The sequence below is a fragment of the Denticeps clupeoides genome, chromosome 1 (genome assembly GCF_900700375.1).
Source record: "Denticeps clupeoides chromosome 1, fDenClu1.1, whole genome shotgun sequence".
Lineage (NCBI taxonomy): Eukaryota > Metazoa > Chordata > Actinopteri > Clupeiformes > Denticipitidae > Denticeps > Denticeps clupeoides.
This window is the reverse complement of record NC_041707.1, coordinates 16315070-16336789: the sequence shown is the minus strand read 5'-3', so window position 1 is coordinate 16336789 and position 21720 is coordinate 16315070. Positions and strand designations below refer to the sequence as shown.

The window sequence follows — 21720 nt, the reverse complement described above, 5'->3', positions numbered from 1 at the left end:
TACACCCTCACTGTCTATCTAGTGATAGTCTATATATATGCCAAAATATCAGGAGCATTCAGTTTAAACAATATAGTAAAATTAAATTAATCTTAATGAATCTTGCAATTAACTATTCATAATATTCCATAGTTTTTGTTATTTAGTGTACACCCTCACCTGACTTATCAGGTATCACATATTGGGAAGTGGTGGCCTAGCGGTTAAGGAAGTGGCCCCGTAATCAGAAGGTTGCCGGTTCGAAACCCGATCTGCCAAGGTGCCACTGATGTGCCACACGTTTCGTTGTGTGCTGCAGTGTTTCACAATAACAATCACTCCACTTTCACCAAATAGTTTACATTAACACAACCATGCTTTATATATTTTTACAGATCAATTCATATGAACAAAGGGTGAACCAACACAATTTTTTCAGCTAACAATTATGTATTATGTATTGTAATCTATTGTTGTTCTTTTTGTTGTTTTCATTTCAGAACTAAGGATCCTGCTAAGAATAATCGTGCCTCCTGTTTGTCGCACTTTTATTTTGAAACACGGATCAGAGTTCCCACTTCCGGTGGGCTGGCAGCTGCTTTGAATGCGGTGGTTAGGTGGCCGTGTTTATGTGCCAGCAGCTCTCCTGTAATGGCCCGTGTGCCAGCATGCCGGGAATCCCGGCAGTCCGAGCACAGCCTACCCGCGCCGATGTAGCGCTGGACTGCGGCAGAACACGCTTTCCGTGCTCGGCGAGTTAACAGGGAGCCTTGTCGCCATGCTGGCGTCTCTCACGCCGCCCATTACTTTGAAGTTGGAGCTCGATGTGCTGTTGCTTGGTGTCACTTTTCTGGGGCTCCTGACGAGACTGGGTGGGATTCAGTTCCCGAAAGCTGCCGTGTAAGTATGATGTCCATGATCACTCCCAGTTCCACATGTGTTTATTCGCAGTTTTGATGCCTTCAGTGAGAATCTAACAATGTAAATTGTCATGAAAATAAAGAAAACACATTGAATGAGAAGGTGTGTCCAAACTTTTGGCCTGTGCTGTATTCATGTGTTCTGGACAATGAAGTGTGTGTTTATCTGTAATTGTTATGTATGTCTAATTTAAGATTTGATGAAGTCTACTATGGACAACTGGTATCTCTGTATGTGAAGCAGATCTTCTTCATCGATGAGAGTGGCCCTCCTCTTGGACACATGGTCCTTGCATTGGGAGGTGCATGTCATCCTTCGCGTTTACACTGATTTTGAAATGAAATTAACTAGAAAACATGTAGTACAACTATGAAACAATCATGTTTTTCAGCATATCTGGGGGGCTTTGATGGCAACTTCGCCTGGAACAGAATAGGAGCAGGTGAGTATATTTGCATTGAACTTATCCACACATTAATTTACACTCACAGCATTTACCAGACGCCCTTATCCAGAGCAACTTACAATCAGTTGTTATAGGGACAGTCCCCCCCGGAGACACTCAGGGTTAAGTGTCTTGCTCATGGACACAATGGTAGGAAATGGGGTTTGAACCTTGGACTTCTGGGTCATAGGCGAGTGTGTTACCCACTAAACTACTACAACCCTAGTAGACATTCAAAATGTTGCCTGACTGTGACTGTTGAATGCAAAGTGCCTTTTTTTTTCTTTTTTTTTTTTTGTGGTTCTCCAGAGTACCCGAGCAACGTCCCTGTGTGGAACCTCAGAGTAATCCCAGCCCTAGCAGGCGCTCTGTGTGTTCCGCTTGGCTATTTGTTGGTGGTGGAGTTAGGGTACTCGCATCACACAGCTTTCGTGGCATCACTGCTGCTCCTCATGGGTAATGAACGCATGAAATAATTCCCTTGGTGATTCTATTTAAGTCCAGCACTCATTACAAATGTTTTGCTCTTTATCTAGAGAATTCACTGATTGTTCAGTCTCGCTTCATGCTGCTGGAGTCAGTCCTCATCTTTTTTCTGCTGCTTGCCATGGTGTCATACCTCCGTTTTTACAAAGCTCCCCAATGGTTGGTGTCACATCACGTATGAACAAGGAAAAACAGCTTTGGTCGTTTGCCTCTGTAGTTCCGCTGTGTACTCTTGTCTGGTTTCTTTTCAGTTCCTCGGCCGGGTGGGCTTGGCTGGTTCTCTCTGGGTTTGCATGTGGTAGCGCTGTAGGGTAAGTTCACATTATTGCCTTCTTGATTGATCCACAACTGTGCCCTTATTTTCTGAAATGTCATCTGAAAGTCTAGTTAACGTTCCAATTTTACAGAGTGAAGTACATGGGTCTGTTCACCTACCTCTTGCTTCTGGGTTTGGCGTCTGTGCACATGTGGCAGCTCATTGGTGATAGAAATCTAAGCACTGTGCGTTCTGCACAGCAGCACTTTTTAATTCAAGGAACAAGCTTGTTTCGTATTCCCATCTTCTCCTCATATCCTGTTCTCTGCTCGTTCAGGGTGTGGTCCTGGTGCAGGGTGCGGGCCGCCTCCTGGCCCTTGTGCTGATCCCGGTGCTCCTTTACTTGGGCTTCTTCTATGTTCACCTGACCCTGCTGTATCGCAGTGGGCCACATGACCAAATGATGAGTAGTGCTTTCCAGGCCAGCCTGGAGGTATGTGCATCATGGTAACATGTTATCTGTATTTAGTAACAAGTATCTGTAAGTAGTGAGTGGTTGTAGCCTAGTGGGTAACACACTCGCCTGTGAACCAGAAGACCCAGGTTTGATCCCCACTTACTACCATTGAGTCCCTGAGCAAGACACTTAACCCAAAGTTCCTCCAGGGTAGTTGCTCCAGTAGTTCCTGTAACTACTGATTGTAAGTCGCTTTGGATAATGGCGTCTGATAAATGCTCATAATGTAAGTATCCAAGACATTGGGACAGTGGTTGGCCTAGCGGGGAAGGAAACGGACCCGTAATTGTTTCGAGTGTGCTGTGCTGCTGTGTATCACAAGTGACAATCACTTCAGAAACAGAAAGAATGGCAACCACTGAGCAAAGGACCGTCACCACACACTGCTCCTCGGGCACCTGTCATGGCAGCCCACCGCTCACCAAGGGTGGTGGGTTGAATGCAGAGTGCACATTTTGTTTTTCACAATGAGAATCAATTCACTCTCACATATATTCACCACTGTAATGTTACAACAGTTACATGTCTTTTTGATCCATAAGGGTGGACTTGCAAGAATCACACAGGGGCAGCCTCTGGAGGTTGCATACGGCTCCCAGGTGACTTTGCGCAGCCTATCCAGCAAGCCAGTTCCATGTTGGCTGCATTCCCACAAAGCCAACTACCCCATCAGGTCTGCTGTCAGGTTTCTTTCATGTATTTGTGTAGATAATCTGCAATATGCACTCTTAACTCTCTCATTCTGTCTCTTTCTGTAAAAAGGTACGAAAATGGCCGAGGTAGCTCTCATCAACAGCAAGTTACTTGTTATCCTTTCAAAGATGTGAACAATTGGTGGATCATCAAAGATCCAGGCAGGTATGAGAAACATTACTATATATATTTGTTTTTCTGCATGTATTGTTTGTGCCACTTTCTTTTCTTGATGTGTTCTTTATTGTTTTTTTCCTTCTCTACAGGCAGAATCTCGGGGTGAGCAGCCCACCCCGTCCTGTCCGTCACGGAGACATTGTGCAGCTGCTCCACGGAATGACGTCCCGCTTCCTTAACACGTAGGCAAATCGGCAAGGTCGTCCAGAAAAATACTTACAGCGCATTTATGTTAACATTTTTTTTTTTAATATTCTCATAGACATGATGTCGCTGCTCCCATAAGTCCTCACTCTCAGGAAGTGTCTGGTTATATTGACTTCAACGTGTCCATGCCATTGCAGAACCTGTGGAAAGTGGTGAGGCACTATTCTATGAAAGAACAAATTCTGTATGTTTCCAGTTTATGGAAGCTATCAACTATAGAAACCCAGCTACCATTAAATCTTAGAGGCCATGTTTGCCACACTACCCTTCTGTGAGAAGTTAATTTTGCAAAACTGATTCACCTTGTCCCATATATTTATTGAGCTAATTAATCCCTTACAGTTACCAAATATGTTATTTATTTTATTGTTTAAATTGTTTGATTTTAACCAAATTTCTCTTACTAACAATAATGTAATTTTAATATACAGTGGGTACAGAAAGTATTAAGATCCCCTTAAATTTCACTCTTTGTTATATTACAGCCATTTGCTAAAACATTTATGTTCATTCTTTCCTCAATGTGTACACACCCCATACTGACAGAAAAAAAACAGAATAGTTTGCAGATTTATTAACCAAAAAAAACTGAAATATCACATGGTCCTAAGTATTCAGTAGTAGTCTTTGCTCAGTATTTAGTAGAATCAGCCTTTTGATCTAATACAGCCATGAGTCTTTTTGGGTTTGTCACACCTGGATTTGGGGATCCTCTGCCATTCCTCCTTGCAGATCATCTCCAGTTCTGGCAGGTTGGATAGTAAACGTTGGTGGACAGCCATTTTTTGGTCTCTCCAGAGAAGCTCAATTGCGTTTTTCATCTTGTAACTCGCTTTGGATAAAAGCGTCTGCAAAGTAAAGTACAGTAAAGTTTAAGTCAGGGCTCTGGCTGGACCATTCAAGAAAAGCTGTGCGAGTGCTTTTGTACTAATTCATAGGTGTGTTCTGCAGGACATAGCCAACAGAGAATCAGAGAGAGATATTTGGAAGACAATTCTTTCAGAGGTTCGCTTGGTCCATGTCAATACTTCAGCAGTTCTAAAGGTATGTTCTCTCTATTGTGTGCTGGAGCAACGCTTACCTCATACAGAAACATAACCTCTACTTTTAATATCTGCAGTCACACACCTTTTTTGATTTCTTTGTAGGTAAACCAGTTAACTAAAAATGACAATGTGCCTGTGTGCCATGTTTCACTGTGACCATGCAGCTTAGTGGTGCCTCACTGCCAGACTGGGGCTTTAGACAGCTGGAGGTGGTGGGCGAGAAGATCTACAAGGGCTACCAGCAGAGTGCGCTTTGGAACGTGGAAGAGCATAGATATGGAAGGAGTAAGGAGTAAAGTTGTTCTGTTCCACTTGCACAACATCCTAACATCCTAACATTTGAACAATATCATCACCTTGTCACCACCATCCAGCAAGTGAAATATAGTTATTCCATGAAATTTGGCAGAACAGTGCATATTTTTTATATACATTTCTTTTATCAAATTAAGTAGAATAAATTATAATTTGAAGCTTGTAATACATCTGGTGCCGTTTATATATTGGCTTAGGTTTGATTATTTAATCATAATTTGAAGGTTAGTGTTTTATTAAGATTGTCATTTAGCATACAGTGTATAGAGACTGATTTATAAATCACAATAAATGATTTATTGTTGTCCCATTAGTCAGAACGACCTGTTTTTTTACCATTTAGTCTGTCTGCATGTTGAAGTATTGATCTATGTGGTGGTTTAGCTGAGGAGCAGAAAGAGCGAGAAGTGGAGCTCCAGTCCCCCACCCAAACTGACGTCAGTCGCAACCTGAGCTTCATGGCCAGATTCATGGAACTGCAGGTAACATAACTGTAACATGTCTGGTTTGTGTGCCTAAGCCTGGCTACAAGTTGTTGCCTTTCTCATGAGTGTGTTTTCATATGTCTATATGAAAGTGGAAGATGTTGACAGTGAAAAGCGAAGATTCAGAGCACAAGTACAGCTCATCACCTTTAGAATGGATCACTATGGATACCAATATTGCATACTGGCTTCATCCCTCAAATAACGTGGGTTTTTTTTTTTTTTAAACCTCAATGTATGAATGTTGGTGTAATTCCCTATGTAACTATTATAATTATCCATCGCTTGTGATGTTTGCTTATTAGGTACCCTGTAAGCACCAATGCCCAGCTTTTTTGTCATTTTTTTCACGCTGCAACAGGCCCAGATCCACCTAATTGGGAATTTGGTAACCTGGGTGTTAGCAAATATTGCATTGGCTGGCTATGGCCTTCTCACTTTGATATACCTCTTGAGAAGACGTCGAAAAATAGAAGACATACCTGAAGGTATGTGCCTATTAGTAGAGCAATTTAATATCTACCTTTGCACTGAGGATCTCTGTGTTTGTCGATCTGTAAAAAAAAAGCCAAGTGAATTGGACAGCTGTGGAAAAAGCATTTGTGATCTCTCCCAATGCAGCCAGCTGGGACCAGGTGGTTCAGGCTGGGATAGTGTGCGCCGGAGGCTGGGCTGTCAATTACTTGCCTTTCTTCATGATGGAGAAAACGCTGTTCCTCTACCACTACCTGCCAGCTCTCACCTTCCAGATCCTGATCATACCCATTCTGTTGGAGCATCTCTATATTCATGTACTGAGGTGGGAACAAGGCCGGTTTATTCTCCAGCAGCAAATATAAAATAGCACTGGGACACACTCAATGTGTTGTGCATCTGGTTGAATATTGAATATATTTTTATTATTCTTATTAAATTCAAGATTTTTTTTTTTTTTTCTGTCTTCAGGAATCAATTTCAGCGTCAAGTGTTTGGAGGTGTTGTGCTTGCCGTTCTATGCTTAGTGTTCCTGGTCTATCACATCTTCAGTCCCATCACCTACGGCTACCCAGAGCTCAGCTCAGATCAACTCTCAGGCCTTCGGTGGAGAGAGAGCTGGGACATCCTACTGCGGAAACGCTGATGTTTTCAAGGACTGCCTCAGTGCAGAAAATACCTGGACAAACACTACTATGTACATGTAGATGGAGCTCCGTAAAAGGATATTTTCCCTTTGGATTTATATAGACATGATTTTGTCTAAAAGAGATTCACAAAAAATTGTGCAATGTTCTTTAACAATTTCTGACAGATGATAAATCATCACAGATAATAGGCTGATTTTAAAGGGTGTTACATTTTACTAATCATGTTTAAAGTCAACACCATATTACTAGCATTCCAAGTGTGAATCACAGCGCTTTATTTATTTTTTAACCCACTTATGTGGGGGGCATCAGTTACAGTTAAATGTTCACATGGAATAATAGTTTAAACAATTATGAATATAAATGTGAGTTCACAGAGTGATGCTGATGTGTGCTCGATGGAGACTGGAATATACAGAAATTTAAGTACATTTTTTTTTCCATTTTTCACTACTCAAATAGGAGTTTCAGCCAACTTATTTGTTAAGCCTTAAAATTCTGTGAATTGTACTTTATTGTAGAAATAGTATGTACTGCCTAAAGGAGGAAATTTATTTTGTTTTTTTTTGTTTTTTTGTTATTTCATAAAGGGGGACTTTGTCTTTATTTGAGGTGGCAAGTTCAAAATCCTATAACTTTGTGAGTCCCGTGGGACCAATCCAAGATCTCCAGTCCTGAACTGGGACACTTGTTTTGTGGTCTTGATGCCTGAAGACAGAAGACTCCATCTGCAAAGATGAAAATGAGATTATCCACCCAGATCACCAGAACAATAAATGCATATGGATAGGTGATCCAAATCCATCAGAAGGTGATTTCCACTTTCTGGTCATTGTCACCTCCGCAAGTATAGACAATACCGTTCTCTTGTGTGTTCAGATCCCTTGATTAACTCTGTTAGAGCCTGGCCTTTCCCTAGAGCTGCTGAACAGTCCATCATGGCCAGTATCTTCTGCATCATCTGACTGCGATGAGCCAGAGCCGTTTCTTCTGAGACCTCTTCGCTGGGCTTGTCCTGTTGTTCAGCACACCACTTCAGCATTTTCTGATCTGAATGAAAGTTATATGCAACTAATATGACTTGAATTTTTTTCTGTGGCTGAAATGCAGTACCTTCAAGATGTCCTTGAACACCTGAGCAGCTTCCTGTAGCACAGTCTCCAGCTGGGCTTTCAGAGTTCTCTCTGCCATCAGCTCTGTATTCAGCCTTTCTGTCTCAGCCTTAGTTTTCTCAAAGTCCTCTTGAGTGGATGCACATTTCTGCCTGAACCAAAACATTTTTTAACTGTAATCATAATCCAGAAATCATGAGATTATTTCTCTGTCTCACTCACCCTTATGTATAAAATCAACAGTACAAGCTCATCCATAGAGCAATAAATTGCATTTTAAATTACACTACTCACAAAAGTTAGGAATATTGTAAGAGACTTGGATGGCTGTCATACATACAGTGTTTGTTTCACTTCAGACATTTTTGGGATAGGGAGGCAATTGGGGTGATAGACGCCTCATTTTGTGTTTTCCATGTAATGGTTTCATTGTGTACAGGTGTGCCTTATTTTGGGGCCAATGCCAAGAAACAACCTTTCTCAATGTGGCATCAATTTCAACATTCTGTGGGTATAAAAAGCTGGTATTGTCAGTAAATCATTCCAAGTTCATCATTGAAACAGCCATGAACGCACAACGTCACAGCATCACCTGGCCATGGCACGCCTTCAGGTTGGTGGCAGGCATTCAGATGTTGCTCGTGAACTTGGTGTGTCTCAAATGTTACCAGCAGACTTGCATCAAAACACAGAACTACTGGCAGAGTTCATGACAGACCCAGGATTGTGAACGTTTGCAGTGGGAACAAGACCATGTGATCTGGACAATGCAGCAGTGGTCTACTGTCCTGTTCACTGACGCGAGGTGAGCGCTACACTGAGGTCCCCAGGGTTTGCTTTGCAGGAGGAGGTGCAACAGTCTGGGCAGGCATCACCAGTCAGCGCAAAACAGATTTAATTATTGTACATGGCTCAGTCACTGCACGTTCTTACCTCATCATAGAACCTAACATCATCCCCCAATTCCGCCAGAACGCGCCCAACTTTCTGTTCATGGATGAAAATTCTCAGCCACATCATGGCAGAAATGTCACAGCTCGACTTCAGAAAGTTGGAGTGCCTCATATGGCATGGCCATCAATGTCCCCTGATCTGAACCCCATAGAGCACGTCTGGGACCAGTTGCAGCAAAGACTGAATGATCGTACCCCACCCCCACGTGACCTGGCAGAACTGTGTGTAGCACTTGTGGAAGAGTGAAACGCATTGCCTCAGAACACCATGAGGCTAGTGAGGAGCATGAGACGTCGCTGTCAAGCTGTCATTCCAGCCTAAATGAGGCAACAAATCTCCATACAGCTCAAGGTTTCAGAATACCAGTGTTTGAGTGCCTGAATTTTCAACCACATCTCTAACCTGAGGAGCTCCATGTCACTCTGTAAGTTGGAGTATTCATCCAAGAGCCTCTGGTGATCTTGTCTAGTTTGCTTGAACTCCTCCAGCTCTCTGATCAGGTCTTGGCACTTCTGCGTCAGCTGCTGCACCACCTAGTTCAGAGAGAGGGACAGGACAACCAGTATATATCCTGTTAGTTTGAGCACCACTGTTCTCCTTTGCTTCCCCAAAAAGTGTTTCATGTCACTTTTCCTGGTTGTTTTTTTTTTTATTCATTATTATCTCTGATATTAACATATTAATGTCATTATCATTTGCACCTTCTGATTGGTAAGGCTCTTCCTGGTCATTTCATTGAGCAGTGGTTGAATTACTTTGACTTCACACTTCAGCTGATTTGCCCTGTCCCTCAGTTCAACGTTCTCTTTCAGAATCTCCTCACTCCTTTCAGAGAGCTGTCGGAGCTGAGCAGTCAATGAGGCATTTTCATGGATGGCCCTCATGGTCGTCTCTGGCATCTTCTCGTCTGACACACGTCGAAATTCTTCTGCCACAGCCGCCACATGCTGATGCATCTCTTTCTTTAGCCTAAAGCATCAGACAGTATTTGATTTCAATTCATTTTCTGCAGACCAATGAGGAATAATATATCAGATGTAAATGTTAAGGTAAGTGTAAAAATACTGTGGAATACTCATATATTAAACCAAATGGTTCGTATACATATAGCTATGTAAACAGTTGCTAAACTGAGGCCTCCACACTGTTAACCTGTCTTTGTCCAGCACAGCTTTTTTCTCCAGGTTGTAAATGGCAGCCAAGTGCTCTTGCTTTTGACACTCAAGTTGCTTCTTTAAGGATTCCAGATGAGCCATCAGGTCCTCCTTCTGTATTCGAAACTCCTCAAGGGAGGACAGCTTCCCTGCTAAGTTATTACACAAAAAACAGTCCGTTTTCGAGAATAATATTATAAAGAATATTACAGAGTAAATTGTCAAATATAGACATACAGATCTATTTATATTTAGTCATAACAAGCTTCCCACCATCAGTATATCCATAGACCAAGAGCATTTATCAGATGCCCTGATCCAGATCGACTTACAATCAGTAGTTACAGGGACAGTCCCCCTGGAGACACTCAGGTTTAAGTGTCTTGCTCAGGGACACAATTGCAGTTGTAGGTTTGAACCTGGGTCTTCTGGTTCATAGGCGAGTGTGTTACCCACTAGGCCACTACCACCCACATTAATAGAGGAAACATTTAAATACTGTACAGACTTTGTCTTTCCATCCTCTATTGATTTTCTAGTTTCTAGTTGATGTCTAGTTTTGTTCTGTCACGCTTAATCCCTGTAAAGGTTGCGGTTGAGTGCAGTGCAATAGGTCACCCAGGGTGGGGCGCCAGCCTGCTACAGGGTACATGCACACCTATGGCCAACTTCCCCCTACCTGTTTCCCCTAGTTTCATAATTAATTTGGACATTTTAAATATATGATAATGTGCCTCAATTACATTTTATTACATAATTCCCAATAATATGTTGTTACCAAGTGACATGTTCTCTGAAGTAAGTTTGTCCTTGATCTCCTGAAACTCCAGGCGTAGGTGACTCATCTGCATCTCGAAGGTTTCCCTCTCTGACTCTTTGGCTTCTTGGAGACTTGCAAGTTTTTCAGAGAGATCGGTAAGTTCATCCTCTTTGCGGGCCAAAGAGCGTTTCAAATACTGGAATATGTCTTTTTTTTCTTTCTCCAGGTTGCTGTATTGAGTGGCGAAGTCTTTCTGTCGCACCTCCAACTCATCACATCTACACTGGTATCTGCAAATTACAACGATAACAGAAAACAACAATATAGTTTATTAAAACCAAATATTAGTTTAATAGCAATTAAATCATGTTGAAAAGCATTCCAAATTTTCCTTTAAACCACGAATTAGGGATTTAACTGATTTAAGTTTATGTAAAACCATTTACGAATGTAAATTATATTTTCAGTTTCAATGAGAAAAATTTTACCTGATTGCATTTCATCTGAGCCACTGGTTCTGGTTAATGATTCACTGCATCTTGGTTTCGAAATGAATCGACCTTATGCTCATGATAGAAGTGCACGGCTCACATAAAGCACTGGTAAGATTCTTAAAAATCTTTTTTTTCACCATTTACTTCCCTTTGGGGGGGGGGGGGGGGGGGGTAGCTGCTTTACTACCAATCTTTTAAAATGGGTTCTTGATAGAAATACCCTACGGAAGCTGCTCTTATGTGCAGAAAGACCGATTAAAAACTAGGGTGTGAGTTGTAAGACTCCGCAGCCTCCAGGTTGTGTCGTTCTCTTACTTTTCCAATCTTTCCTCCAAGTCTTTGATCTGAGCGAGGTAGAAGACTCTGGTGTCCTCCGCCAAGACTTGATCAGGTGTGGGTTTCTCTGCGGGGACGACTTTTTTGGGCGTCTTGTCCCGGCTTTTCTTCGGAGGCATTGCCGCTGGATTTAGCCCAGTGGTCGCCGGACGGGCCGAGAAAGTCCGGCGGGCGCGCGTGCTGTTACTACGGGTTACCGCGGCAGTGACGTAACACGGACCCACCCGTTAGTGCGGCCGGGGAAATGTGTTACTAACAAGTTCGGGCTCCCAAGTTCAAGCCATGACCTTTTTAATCGTCATATAATTGGTTAATATTGTCCTCGTAGCGTGGGCCGTTGCCGTCGTTTATTGATCCTACTGCTGCGGGGGCGTGGTCTGCGTGACGTCACGGGCAGCTCCGTACCGCGCGCCTCTACTTGTAGTCTTTCACACAGTCGACACGCTGTTGTAGTCTGGGGGAGCTTCCCTTCTCTCTTTTTTTTTTATTTCTACCTTCACGTCAGGCCCTGTGGAGGACAAAAGCGGCTTCTTCGAACAGAAGTTTACTTTGCTGGTAGAGTGACCTCCTTGCAACAAATACGTAGATAAGAAGCAACATTGTTCCGAACTCTGGCAACCGCTCACAAAGTGCCGTTAGACGCCGAGACGCTAAACATTGTGATTTTGTACTGTTTCTCATTCAAAATTAGCTCATTTTCTAGGTCGGACGGTTGTGCACGTTTCCTTTCGATGAAACCGACGAGTTCGTGATGACAGGCCGTGTAGAACACGCCGGTCCCGCCCACTTACTTTGACGGTTCAGACTGACAGATAGAAGTTTTCATGATGCCTTATTGTGAAATATTTCAACATGGACACACTTACTTTACTAAATGTTTGAATCAATCTTTCATTAACTCGTGGTTTTTATGTACCATTTATGATCGTAATTTTTGGTTGTATCGATCTGTTCGACTTTGGCAGTCGCAGGTGCTGGAAAGCCTGGCGGCGACATTTGTACAAAAAAGGCGCTGAGCGTGGGACTTGGAGGCGGTCAGCGGTGATGAAAGAGGGAGAGCCGGAGCTGACACGTTATGGAGGTTCGGGGTGCTTGCGACCTTGCGTTTTGTGCTCCCTCTTTTAAGGTAGGCCGGATGCATTACGTGCATGTTTTGTGCGTGTGGTGCAGGTCGTTTTAGACTAGCGCATCGGTGTTTTGGGGAGGGCAAGGGTTGGGGTGCCGTGGAAAATTGCGCGCAGTGAGGGAGCGGACAGGAATCTGGATATTATGCAACACTTGCTTAGGAAATGTGTTTTCCCCACATACTTTGCGGCGTAACGGCAGCTGGAGTTCGTCTCTACGTAGTTGGCCACTGAAGTCTTTTGTGGACAGTAAAACTGTTATTATTCATTAGGTAGCACATTTTTTTATCATATATCTATCTAATGACTACATCAGGCTCGTACTGAGTGTATAGCTCATAAAATCCATTTCTCCTATAGATTACATAAAAGATGTGTGTGTGTGTGTGTGTGTGTGTGAGCACAGTGTGTTCCCTTGAAAACAAATTCTGGAAACGTGGTTATATTTTGGCTCGGGATAACTGTCAGGATCGACTGTGTGTGGACAGTTGCCTTTGGATAGTTTTCTCCCAGAGGGAAGTTGCATGAATGCAATCATCATGAGTACAATATCATTGTTTTTGTATTTTTAGCCTTGTTGTTAGCAAAAGTAAGAATTCTTATTATTATTATTACTGTTATTATTATTCCAAATAAAATTAAACTGATTGGCTTCAGGTCAAATGCTCCTGTCACCAACTGTCCATTAATTATGTAACAGCCTTTGAGGCACAGAGGATGTTACTGGTCATGGGAAGGGGCGGCATGTTTTGTCACTGTAGTCATTTCCTGTCCCACAGCCACCTGGCATCAGCAGCAGTTAATGTCGCCTTTGGGACCAGTTTGCTTTAAAAAATTGTTTTTCTCGATTACTGTGTACATGTCATTGCTGTAGCACGCATTTATGTCAATGCAGTTGTGTGTTTGTGTTTTAGGCATTTAAACCATCCTCTCTAATATCACACTCCATATTTTCATTCTATTATAAGGATTCCATGGAGAACAGGGGTGAATATGTGAAGGTAAGGGCTTACCTCTTATTTCCCAGTTTCATACAATCATACTACTGTAATAAATGTACACATAACACAGTGATTACGTCTGACCAGAAATCATCCCAAGTATTCCAGAGGACATGTACAGTATTTTAGAACAGAAAACAAAGCTGTTTTTGTCTCTGCTCAGTCAAATACCCTCTCACTGTAGTGCAAACAAGGGAGATGGGCAGAATCTCGACTGTCAGGCTCTAATTCAATTAAGATTGGTGGCACAAAGGGCTCCGGCACCGTGCCCGTTAGTCTTGAATAGTTTTTAGCTGCCATGGTAACAGCTGGCAACAGACTCTGGGCTGTCCATTCAGGTGCCTGGGGTAACATGGTGATGGAACCGTGTTTTCAGATTTGACTTTTGTATGAATGAGCTCTGTGTTCATATAGCACAGAACGTCATGCTTTGTGACTGTGACCCCCGTCATGTCTGGGATTACCCATGTTGCCCTTCTCTCCTCTTCTTAAGAAGATTAAAAGAGACTTCATGACTTTTTCTTCCCTGCCTCCTTTTAGAACTTTCAGGCCACTACTTTTCCAGTGTGAAAAGCTAATTCAGTTTACAAAAAGTAATTTGCCATGGTAGTGGTGCTAATAATAATGGATCTTTGTTGTAATGTGAAGCCACATCTAAAGAGCGCATTCCTTACATTTAAAGTTTTGAAAAATGCAGTTTTCGTGCTTTAATCTTACAATCTAACCTTGAATGGTTAGCAAAAATAATCCATCATGGCACATCTTGGCACATCTTTAATACCGAAGTGCCTAAGGCACTTGTGGATGAAATGTAGTACACTTGTTTGTGGATTTTGGAGCTTGCTGGGAATCTCCGTCTGTGTCTGTGTTGGAACACTGACAGGAGTGACCAATGGTGCTGGGGCTGGATAACAAAACAGCCTCAGTGGCGATGTAAAAACACCATGGCAACCCTTTGAACTATAGACGTGATGCCAGCATGGGAACAGAAGCCTGACTTACTGCAGTCAGTACAGTGATGCGCATTTCATCACAGTTCCCAGCAAAGCTCTGACAGCAGTGCACTTAGCTTTACTGCATTTCTGAAGTGTCAGATGTGGAGGTTTTTATCTTCTCACTTTGACCTTGCTCGTTGTTATCATAGGGTGTGAATAGCCTGTAGTACTAACCTCGGGTTACAAATAAATCACTTGTTCCAAAGTATTGAGCTGGAAGTGAGTCAGATGAAAAAAAAAAAAAAAAGTTACCTGTAAACTCTTACTACTTTCCCTTTAGATTAATGTATGTCTTCAATGTGGGGGCATCAGGTTCATGCCATTCTTGTTTTAATTTCTGAAATAATTAAAGGCTTCGCGGCCAAAACGTTCTAAAATGTATACATTCTGTAGGGCTGACAACATGACATTATGATGACACTGAAAGAACGTCATCAACGAGTAAAAACAAGTTTATCACGGTGCATCCAGACATGGTTATTGTGTGTTGAGCATAATTTTAGAATTTGTCTTGATTTGTCTAATTTATTGCAGTGTGTACCTTTTAACATCAAAATACTTATGATGTCTCTCAAGTTCTCAAAAGAGAAGTTCCATCATGAGGTCCCATTGGAGGAGGAGCTCAAGAAAGACGTCGAAGAAGAACTAAAGCTTAACAGCAACAGCATGCTGAGCCATGGCTGGTACCATGGTCGAATACCCTGGGAGGTTTGTTTTTTCATTTCCCTTCTGATGAACAGAAAACGTTTACAAATCCTGCCACCATGGCTGTACCATGGCTGGATTATGACATAAAATAAATCTATATAAATTAAGTCTTGTATATTTCAGGTTTTATGACTGGTAGTTTAATATAAAGTTTTGACAAAAGCTATACAACCCATTTGAAAACGTGCCATGTGAGGCATGGGACAGCATCACTGGTCTAAAAGCTTTGAATGTCTGTTCAACATTATCTGAGTACCCATTTTAAATAGACAAAATTAGAGTGCAACTATTAGCCGAAGACAGATTCTAATATAATAATATGATATAATTTCTGCCTGCTCTCTTTTATTTATTTTTATGTTTGTTTTTTGCAGTTGACTTGGACATGATTTTTAACATTAACATTTATGGGTTTTCTTTCACCTATCAAGACTATAAGGGGCATGTGCAGCCTTTAAAGCCTTACAAAATAACGTGGTGCATATGTGGTTTCATGAAAGCCATAGATTTCATAATTCTTACAATCTTAAATTGTATTTGGATACAATATTTGTACAACTTACTCAGGCCACAAATACAGACTCTTAATGAGGTTAGATATCTTGTTTCATTTGACAGGTTGCAGAGACTCTTCTGAAAAATGATGGGGATTTCCTCATCCGAGACTCTTTCTCAAGCCTGGGTGATTATGTCCTGACTCTTCGCTGGAAGCAAAAGCCGCTACATTTCCTAATAACCAGGATAGCTACAAATCCCAGAGACAGATCTGCACATGTGCAGTATGTGTTGGAAGGCGAGGCCTTTGACTCTGTTCCAGCCCTGATCCGGTTCTACGTCGGGAACCAGGAGCCTCTGACGCAACAGAGTGGTGCTCATGTTTACAGCCCTGTCAACCGCACTCTGCCCCTGCGCTACTTAGAGACAATGTTTGCTGGCACTAATGGCAATGCTAGTCCTGTTACGTCACCGTCACACCACCGCGGAGTGTTCACACCGAGGCAGAGCATCTCCTCTACTTCTGGACTGATAGAAGATGTCAGCCAACACAGGTAGAATAATGTCTTATTCTTTTTTATCTGATATACAAGACAAACTCCTGCAAACTCAATTGTCTAATAATAAATAAACAGGATTTTCTTATGTTCTAATGGCGACACTTTCTCAAATTATAATTTTAAAACATAAACATGTCATATAATTGTGTACCATAACACAAATGCTTAAAAAGAATTAATTTATTTTTAAATGTCCCCATCCATTCGAACACAGTGGCTGTGATTTGAGTTTCTACATATCACAATATTGCAAATATGAATATTGGTGGACAGCATGTTTGTTACATCATGTTGTTATCATCTCTTTTTTTTCAACAGGGGGACAGTAAGGAGCTTTGCAATTACGCTGGAGCAAATTGAGGAATTCTGCTCACCCTTTGGTCCCATTGGAGAAGCCCTGGCCATCAACCTCAGTGAGAATACTGAACTATTATGTAAACTGAATAAATAAGTAAACATTCAACAATTGTTTGAATATTTTATGGTGATACTGACTATTTATGGCATATTAGAAATGACTGTTGGATGCTGGTAACTGTTTTTTTTTTTTACTTTTTTTGTGGATAAATCCCAGCTTCCCACCACAAAGGTCCTTCTGGTAACAGACGTTATGTAGTGGTGCCCTCTTCCCCGGTCCTAGGGGGGTCTGGCCAGATCCAGCTGAGGTCTTCGCCCAGCAACACGTCCCTCAATTCTGGACTCATCACTGGGACTCTCTCTCCCTCAGACCCCCCTTCCTGTCATGAACTGAAAGATGATAATAGCTATAGCGAGCTTCCACCAGACCCAAACACCACTTCACATGCACAGAGCCACGTGGAAAACCTTCAAAAAGCCAAGACAGACAGCCAGGATGCAGAGAATCATGGAGATTTTGTAAAACCGACAGTGGATGGCATCTCTGCTTTCAGCCCTTGCCGTTACTGCTCACTCCTGTTGCCCAAGGATAACAAACCTCTGGAGCCTAAAGCACTGAAGAAATTGAAGGACATTCTGACCCAAATTGACACAGAGGTTTTGGCAAAGTACATCACCAAGGTGGACTGCATGGTAGGAGAACAATTACCATTTTTTCAATTTCAGGAGAACACAAAAGCTGTCCCTATCTCCCTGTCAGGTATCTGCATTTTGATGTACAACTTGTTAGAATTTTGATCCTACAAAATACATTCTGGAAGGGCTGTTAGTAACCTTTCCTTCTCCCAGCTAAATCCTTATCTTCTTCTTCTTCACTTTATGGTGTGATACCTAGAGTAATGGGGAAAACTAAACACCAAATACCAAATACATCTGCATAATTTTGAGAAAGACATTATATGACCTTTGGGTCATAGTAGCCTAGTGGGTAACACACTCGTCTATGAACCAGAAGACCCAGGTTCAAATCCTGCTTACTACCATTGTGTCCCTGAGCAAGACACTTAACCCTTAGTTGCTCTGGATAAGCGGGTCTGATAAATGCCATAAATGTCTATTGGTGAGAGAGAAAATGTGTTATAAATGTTGCTGTAATAACCCTTACTTACTTTTATTATTATCCTTATTACTATTGGTGCTGTTGGTGTCCTAGGTGGCCTGTATTGTGGATGTGGACGCTGAGGCACAGAAGAAGATGGGAGTGAGTTCAGGCATGGAACTGCTGACCCTCCCACATGGCCACCAGTTTCGTTTGGACCTTCAAGAGAGGTCTGTGCAGTGTTTTGTGGATCCTGCATCAAAGCTGAGCTTCAGCTTTGTGTTGCATGAGATAAACAGATGGGGGAATTTACAATTAGTGGTCAGGCACATCCCTTCACCTTTTCTGATCCAATAAGCTATTATTGTTCCTATTAATTAATATGACATCTAACTCAGTTAAAGCTGCTTCTGGAACTGGGTGAATAACCATTTATTTATTTGGTGATTCTAGTGAATATGACGCATTGAGTCCAATTTCCTGTTTTGATTCTGTAAAATCAACTTGGACTGAAACATTTCCCCCATTCCTCTAGGTATCACACCATGTCTTTCATGCTGGCCGTCTTGCTGCTAGGATGCACAGGCACTGTGGAGGAGCGTGCTTCATTACTTGACAAGCTCATCAGACTGGCGTCTGAGCTGAAGAGCAGCCTGGTTAACCTGTTCGGCTTTGCTGCCGTCATGAGAGCCTTGGAGCTTCCCCAGGTACTTTTTGTACATATATATTAATTTAGTATCTAGGCTGATGTTCAGAACTTTACTTGAATGGTCACTATTTTGAAGACCCTTTTGAAATCAAAGAACCAACTGAAAGCATTCTCCTCTCCCCAGATTTCCCGCCTGGAACAAACATGGACAGCTTTGCGCCAGCATCACACGGAGACCGCTATACTTTATGAAAAAATTCTGAAGTCTTATCTGAGGGACCTGAATGAAGCGAAAGGTTTGTTTTCTTATTCTTTTATCCTTTAGTTTACCACGGATATTATTAACATTTGACTGAACTGCTACTCACACATCTAATCTCTCAGTTTCTGCCTCCCCCCCTTCTCATTTAGAGAGCTGTGTGCCACAAGGAGCATCTTTTCCTTATGTGTTGCCACTTCTGTCTTTATTGGAGAAGAGCAAGGCTGCAGGAGAGGCCTCTGAGTCATGGGAGGGTGCAGACATGGGTGTGGATATTGTGCTGGGTCATTTGGTATCAGCACGCAATATTGCACGCAATGGAGAGACCTACCATGCCAACACAGAAAGGAAACTTAAGGGTAAGTAGGGGCTTAGTCAAACAAACAGGATTCAGTTTCTTGTTGTACACCAATAGATCTGCAACGTGATCAGGTGGTGTTGTGCGGTGCTAGAACTGTGCCTATCATAAAAGAAAAGTCAGACACAGAAAGAGAAGCTTCAGTGTTTCTAAAAAGCTATGACCCAAATCCTACACAGCCAGAATGTAATGCCACTGGGTGAAAGAGCCACATACACACATGATATTGGGGAAATTGTGAGATTTAATAAACAGAAAAGAAACCAAAAAGGCATGATGGCCAAAGCAGAGTTCAAAAGCACAACGTTATATCATCAACAATGCAGAACAACCTATATGTCCTGCAGTCACACATCTTATAATGGGTGTCCTGATCACTCACAACTACCGTTCATTAGACCACAATAATCAGGTAAACATGAGTCAGCTGGGCACGCCCCATGGATCCTAGGCATCACAGAGCTCCCCCTCAACAGCGCAACACCAAACGCGCAGGAGGAGACACAGGAGGCGGAGGGGCAGGCGGCGGCAAACACAGGACCCCCATGTGTTTCCCGCTCAAACGCATTCGGCAGACGCCCTTATCCAGAGCAACTTACAACATGCTTTCATGTTACCAATGAAGTAATCAGTTCTGGTTTGCTAGGTCCTAACTATCAAATCATTTTATTCACTCGGTTGTAGTTTTTCTTTTCATGAGTCAGACTATAAGAAGGTTACAAGTTAGTCTAAGTATTCTCTAAAGAGGAAAGTCTTAGACTGTTCTGACCTTGAGGGGAAGTTCATTCCACCACCAAGGGCCAAGGCCGATAAGAGTCTAGATGAGTCTACATTCAGAGGGAGTTGACCACTCAGGTGACCCGGACCCTTGGACATCTTCACCTCTTGTTTACTGCTGTTCAACTTAAAATCTCCCTGAAGGTGGGGGACCAGTGACCAGCCATCCATGCTTTTGGCTGGTGCAGCAGGGTCAGTGTCACTTGCAGGTGCCCCCAGCACCTTCGAAGCCAAGCACTTTAGGATGAAGATCCATGAGTGGTGGGCATTTGGTCTCCTGGACCCCACAAGTCTTCCAGTGCAACTCTCCCAGGGTTCACTGAAGATGTGGGCAGACGGGCCGGATCGCTGGCTCTCTTGGACAGCACTCACCCAGACGTGGACGGGGGGCAATTCTACTCCTCAGTCACACAAAGGCCAAAACCTAGTGCAAAACACATAACTTTAACAGCAACAATGCAGGACAACTTATAAAGGGTCCCAATCACTCAAGCAGCACAAGTGATCAGGACACAAAAATCAGATACAGATACACACAGAACTTGTTCTCATTTTTCTTTCTCTCTCCTCCACTTGTCCAGCCTACTTAAGTAAAAATGCTCCAACATTTGCATCTTACAGAAAATCTTTCTTTCACAGGTTTTTGGGAACAAAACAACATTCTTGAAGTTTTCCTCACAGAGTTCCAGATCCGACTGCTCTGGGGTAGCAGGGCAAGTGAGGGAAGTTCAGTTGAGCGCCACGAGAAGTTTGACAAAGTCCTGACTGCTTTGTCAAACCTACTGGAACCGCCACATCAAGTATATTAAAAAGCAACAGCGCCACCTGCTGGTTTTAATGGATTTGTGCCTTCCTATCTACCTCTCTACATTGAAAAGGGAACATGCACAATGTAATAAGAAATTTTGACTTGTTATGCTAGTTAATCAGGATCTGTTAGTTCGGAGATCAAAATGAAGCTATAAAACAACAAACCCACAATGTCAAAACATTGATATAATAAACATTTTTAAATAAAGAGACGGCGAGACAAAATGTTAAAATTAAGCCCTACTGGTCTTCTTAAAGTTTGAGGTCATTCATTTAGAAGATTAATTTACAAAAATAGATTTTCCATTATCTGGATGAGCGATAATAAGATAATTATGTTTTATACTTGGGAGTGTTTGTCAGTGATTCTACCATGATTGGATATCAAAAATCCTTTTGGACTGTAACCACCTGATGAATAAAGATAAAATAGTTTAATCTTAATTGTACACTAATACCATAGAAACATTGCAGCAAGGTTGACCTAACTTCATCAATAGTAATCTAATAATAAAGTGTGTGAAAACAAGGTGGGAAAAAACGATCGGTTGTAATTATTCACTAAAATTACATTTTACAGTCTGTTACGTTCTGTAATTATTAGTTTTATGAACTATTTAAATAAATATTAATTTCATTTAAATAATATTAATCACACACAAATTTAAACTGACTGCTAACTTGCCTTCTGAAGGGAAATGTATTTTTCAAATCATGCTAAAATGTTCTAAAATGTTGTAGTGTCTGGCACTTTATGTTTTTTCTTATACCTGTATTTTCTGTATTGTTTTCTTGTTTTAAATGCACTTGTTTTGTTCATTAATAAATAATGTAACACCTTTTTTTATGACAGTTTCCATGATTCACTTCAACAAAATCATCAAACATGCACGATCTCCATTCTCATGCAGACTTATTTACCTGTGAACAAAGGCAAAGAAACGTTCGGTCATTTTTACCTACAAATTTCTTTTAATATTCCAAACTTACTAACTACAACCTTTTATAGTATCAAATTATTAGGTATATCTTCACATAAAAATGATGGTAATGCCAACTCTGCCAGC

General features: G+C 41.9%; 3 protein-coding genes across 7 annotated transcripts; 2 read left to right on the top strand and 1 right to left on the bottom strand.

Annotated features, from left to right (window-relative positions):
* Positions 1-569: 569 nt before the first annotated feature.
* Positions 570-7726, top strand: pomt1 (protein-O-mannosyltransferase 1). Of its 3 annotated transcripts, none has more exons than XM_028976134.1 (19): positions 570-879; positions 1095-1201; positions 1292-1342; positions 1655-1801; positions 1882-1990; positions 2083-2142; positions 2239-2332; positions 2425-2580; positions 3147-3277; positions 3367-3462; positions 3564-3656; positions 3737-3833; positions 4633-4725; positions 4892-5012; positions 5427-5524; positions 5620-5733; positions 5889-6015; positions 6149-6326; positions 6473-7726. In XM_028976134.1, the coding sequence occupies exons 1-19, from the start codon at positions 758-760 to the stop codon at positions 6645-6647; spliced, it is 2169 nt and encodes a 722-aa protein (XP_028831967.1). In that variant the 5' UTR covers positions 570-757; the 3' UTR covers positions 6648-7726. The 3 variants fall into 3 exon arrangements, 2 of the variants coding, with proteins under 2 accessions (XP_028831967.1, XP_028831979.1); XM_028976146.1 differs by having other exon boundaries at positions 2374-2580; XR_003749483.1 differs by lacking the exon at positions 6473-7726 and having other exon boundaries at positions 5833-6015; positions 6149-6290.
* On the bottom strand, positions 6842-11822 carry cfap157 (cilia and flagella associated protein 157). The gene is made up of 8 exons (XM_028976192.1): positions 11441-11822; positions 10650-10921; positions 9870-10023; positions 9419-9686; positions 9120-9250; positions 7765-7915; positions 7512-7666; positions 6842-7379 (listed from the first exon to the last, which is right to left on the bottom strand). The coding sequence occupies exons 1-8, from the start codon at positions 11578-11580 to the stop codon at positions 7229-7231; spliced, it is 1422 nt and encodes a 473-aa protein (XP_028832025.1). The 5' UTR covers positions 11581-11822; the 3' UTR covers positions 6842-7228.
* sh2d3cb (SH2 domain containing 3Cb) lies at positions 10858-21454 on the top strand. Of its 3 annotated transcripts, none has more exons than XM_028976168.1 (12): positions 10858-10917; positions 12427-12587; positions 13554-13586; positions 15158-15289; positions 15908-16338; positions 16663-16757; positions 16919-17394; positions 17915-18030; positions 18336-18507; positions 18634-18745; positions 18861-19067; positions 20483-21454. In XM_028976168.1, the coding sequence occupies exons 2-12, from the start codon at positions 12537-12539 to the stop codon at positions 20650-20652; spliced, it is 1995 nt and encodes a 664-aa protein (XP_028832001.1). In that variant the 5' UTR covers positions 10858-10917; positions 12427-12536; the 3' UTR covers positions 20653-21454. The 3 variants fall into 3 exon arrangements, with proteins under 3 accessions (XP_028832001.1, XP_028832011.1, XP_028831992.1); XM_028976178.1 differs by lacking the exon at positions 10858-10917 and adding an exon at positions 11215-11233; XM_028976159.1 differs by lacking the exon at positions 10858-10917 and adding an exon at positions 11893-12016.
* The last annotated feature ends 266 nt before the right edge of the window (positions 21455-21720 follow it).

What these genes read in the sequence shown, in the direction of transcription:
- pomt1 (XM_028976146.1), top strand. Translation starts at nt 758, where the DNA reads ATGCTGGCGTCTCTCACGCCGCCCATTACTTTGAAGTTGGAGCTCGAT. An exon ending in CTTTCCAGGCCAGCCTGGAG is followed by an intron (nt 2,581 to 3,146) that starts GTATGTGCATCA and finishes TTGATCCATAAG; the next exon opens with GGTGGACTTGCAAGAATCAC. An exon ending in ATCATCAAAGATCCAGGCAG is followed by an intron (nt 3,463 to 3,563) that starts GTATGAGAAACA and finishes CCTTCTCTACAG; the next exon opens with GCAGAATCTCGGGGTGAGCA.
- cfap157 (XM_028976192.1), bottom strand. Translation starts at nt 11,580, where the DNA reads ATGCCTCCGAAGAAAAGCCGGGACAAGACGCCCAAAAAAGTCGTCCCC. An exon ending in TTGGAGGAAAGATTGGAAAA is followed by an intron (nt 10,922 to 11,440) that starts GTAAGAGAACGA and finishes TGTAATTTGCAG; the next exon opens with ATACCAGTGTAGATGTGATG. An exon ending in TTCAGAGAACATGTCACTTG is followed by an intron (nt 10,024 to 10,649) that starts GTAACAACATAT and finishes GTAATAACTTAG; the next exon opens with CAGGGAAGCTGTCCTCCCTT.
- sh2d3cb (XM_028976168.1), top strand. Translation starts at nt 12,537, where the DNA reads ATGGAGGTTCGGGGTGCTTGCGACCTTGCGTTTTGTGCTCCCTCTTTT. An exon ending in TTTGTGCTCCCTCTTTTAAG is followed by an intron (nt 12,588 to 13,553) that starts GTAGGCCGGATG and finishes TTCTATTATAAG; the next exon opens with GATTCCATGGAGAACAGGGG. An exon ending in GGACCTGAATGAAGCGAAAG is followed by an intron (nt 18,746 to 18,860) that starts GTTTGTTTTCTT and finishes CTTCTCATTTAG; the next exon opens with AGAGCTGTGTGCCACAAGGA.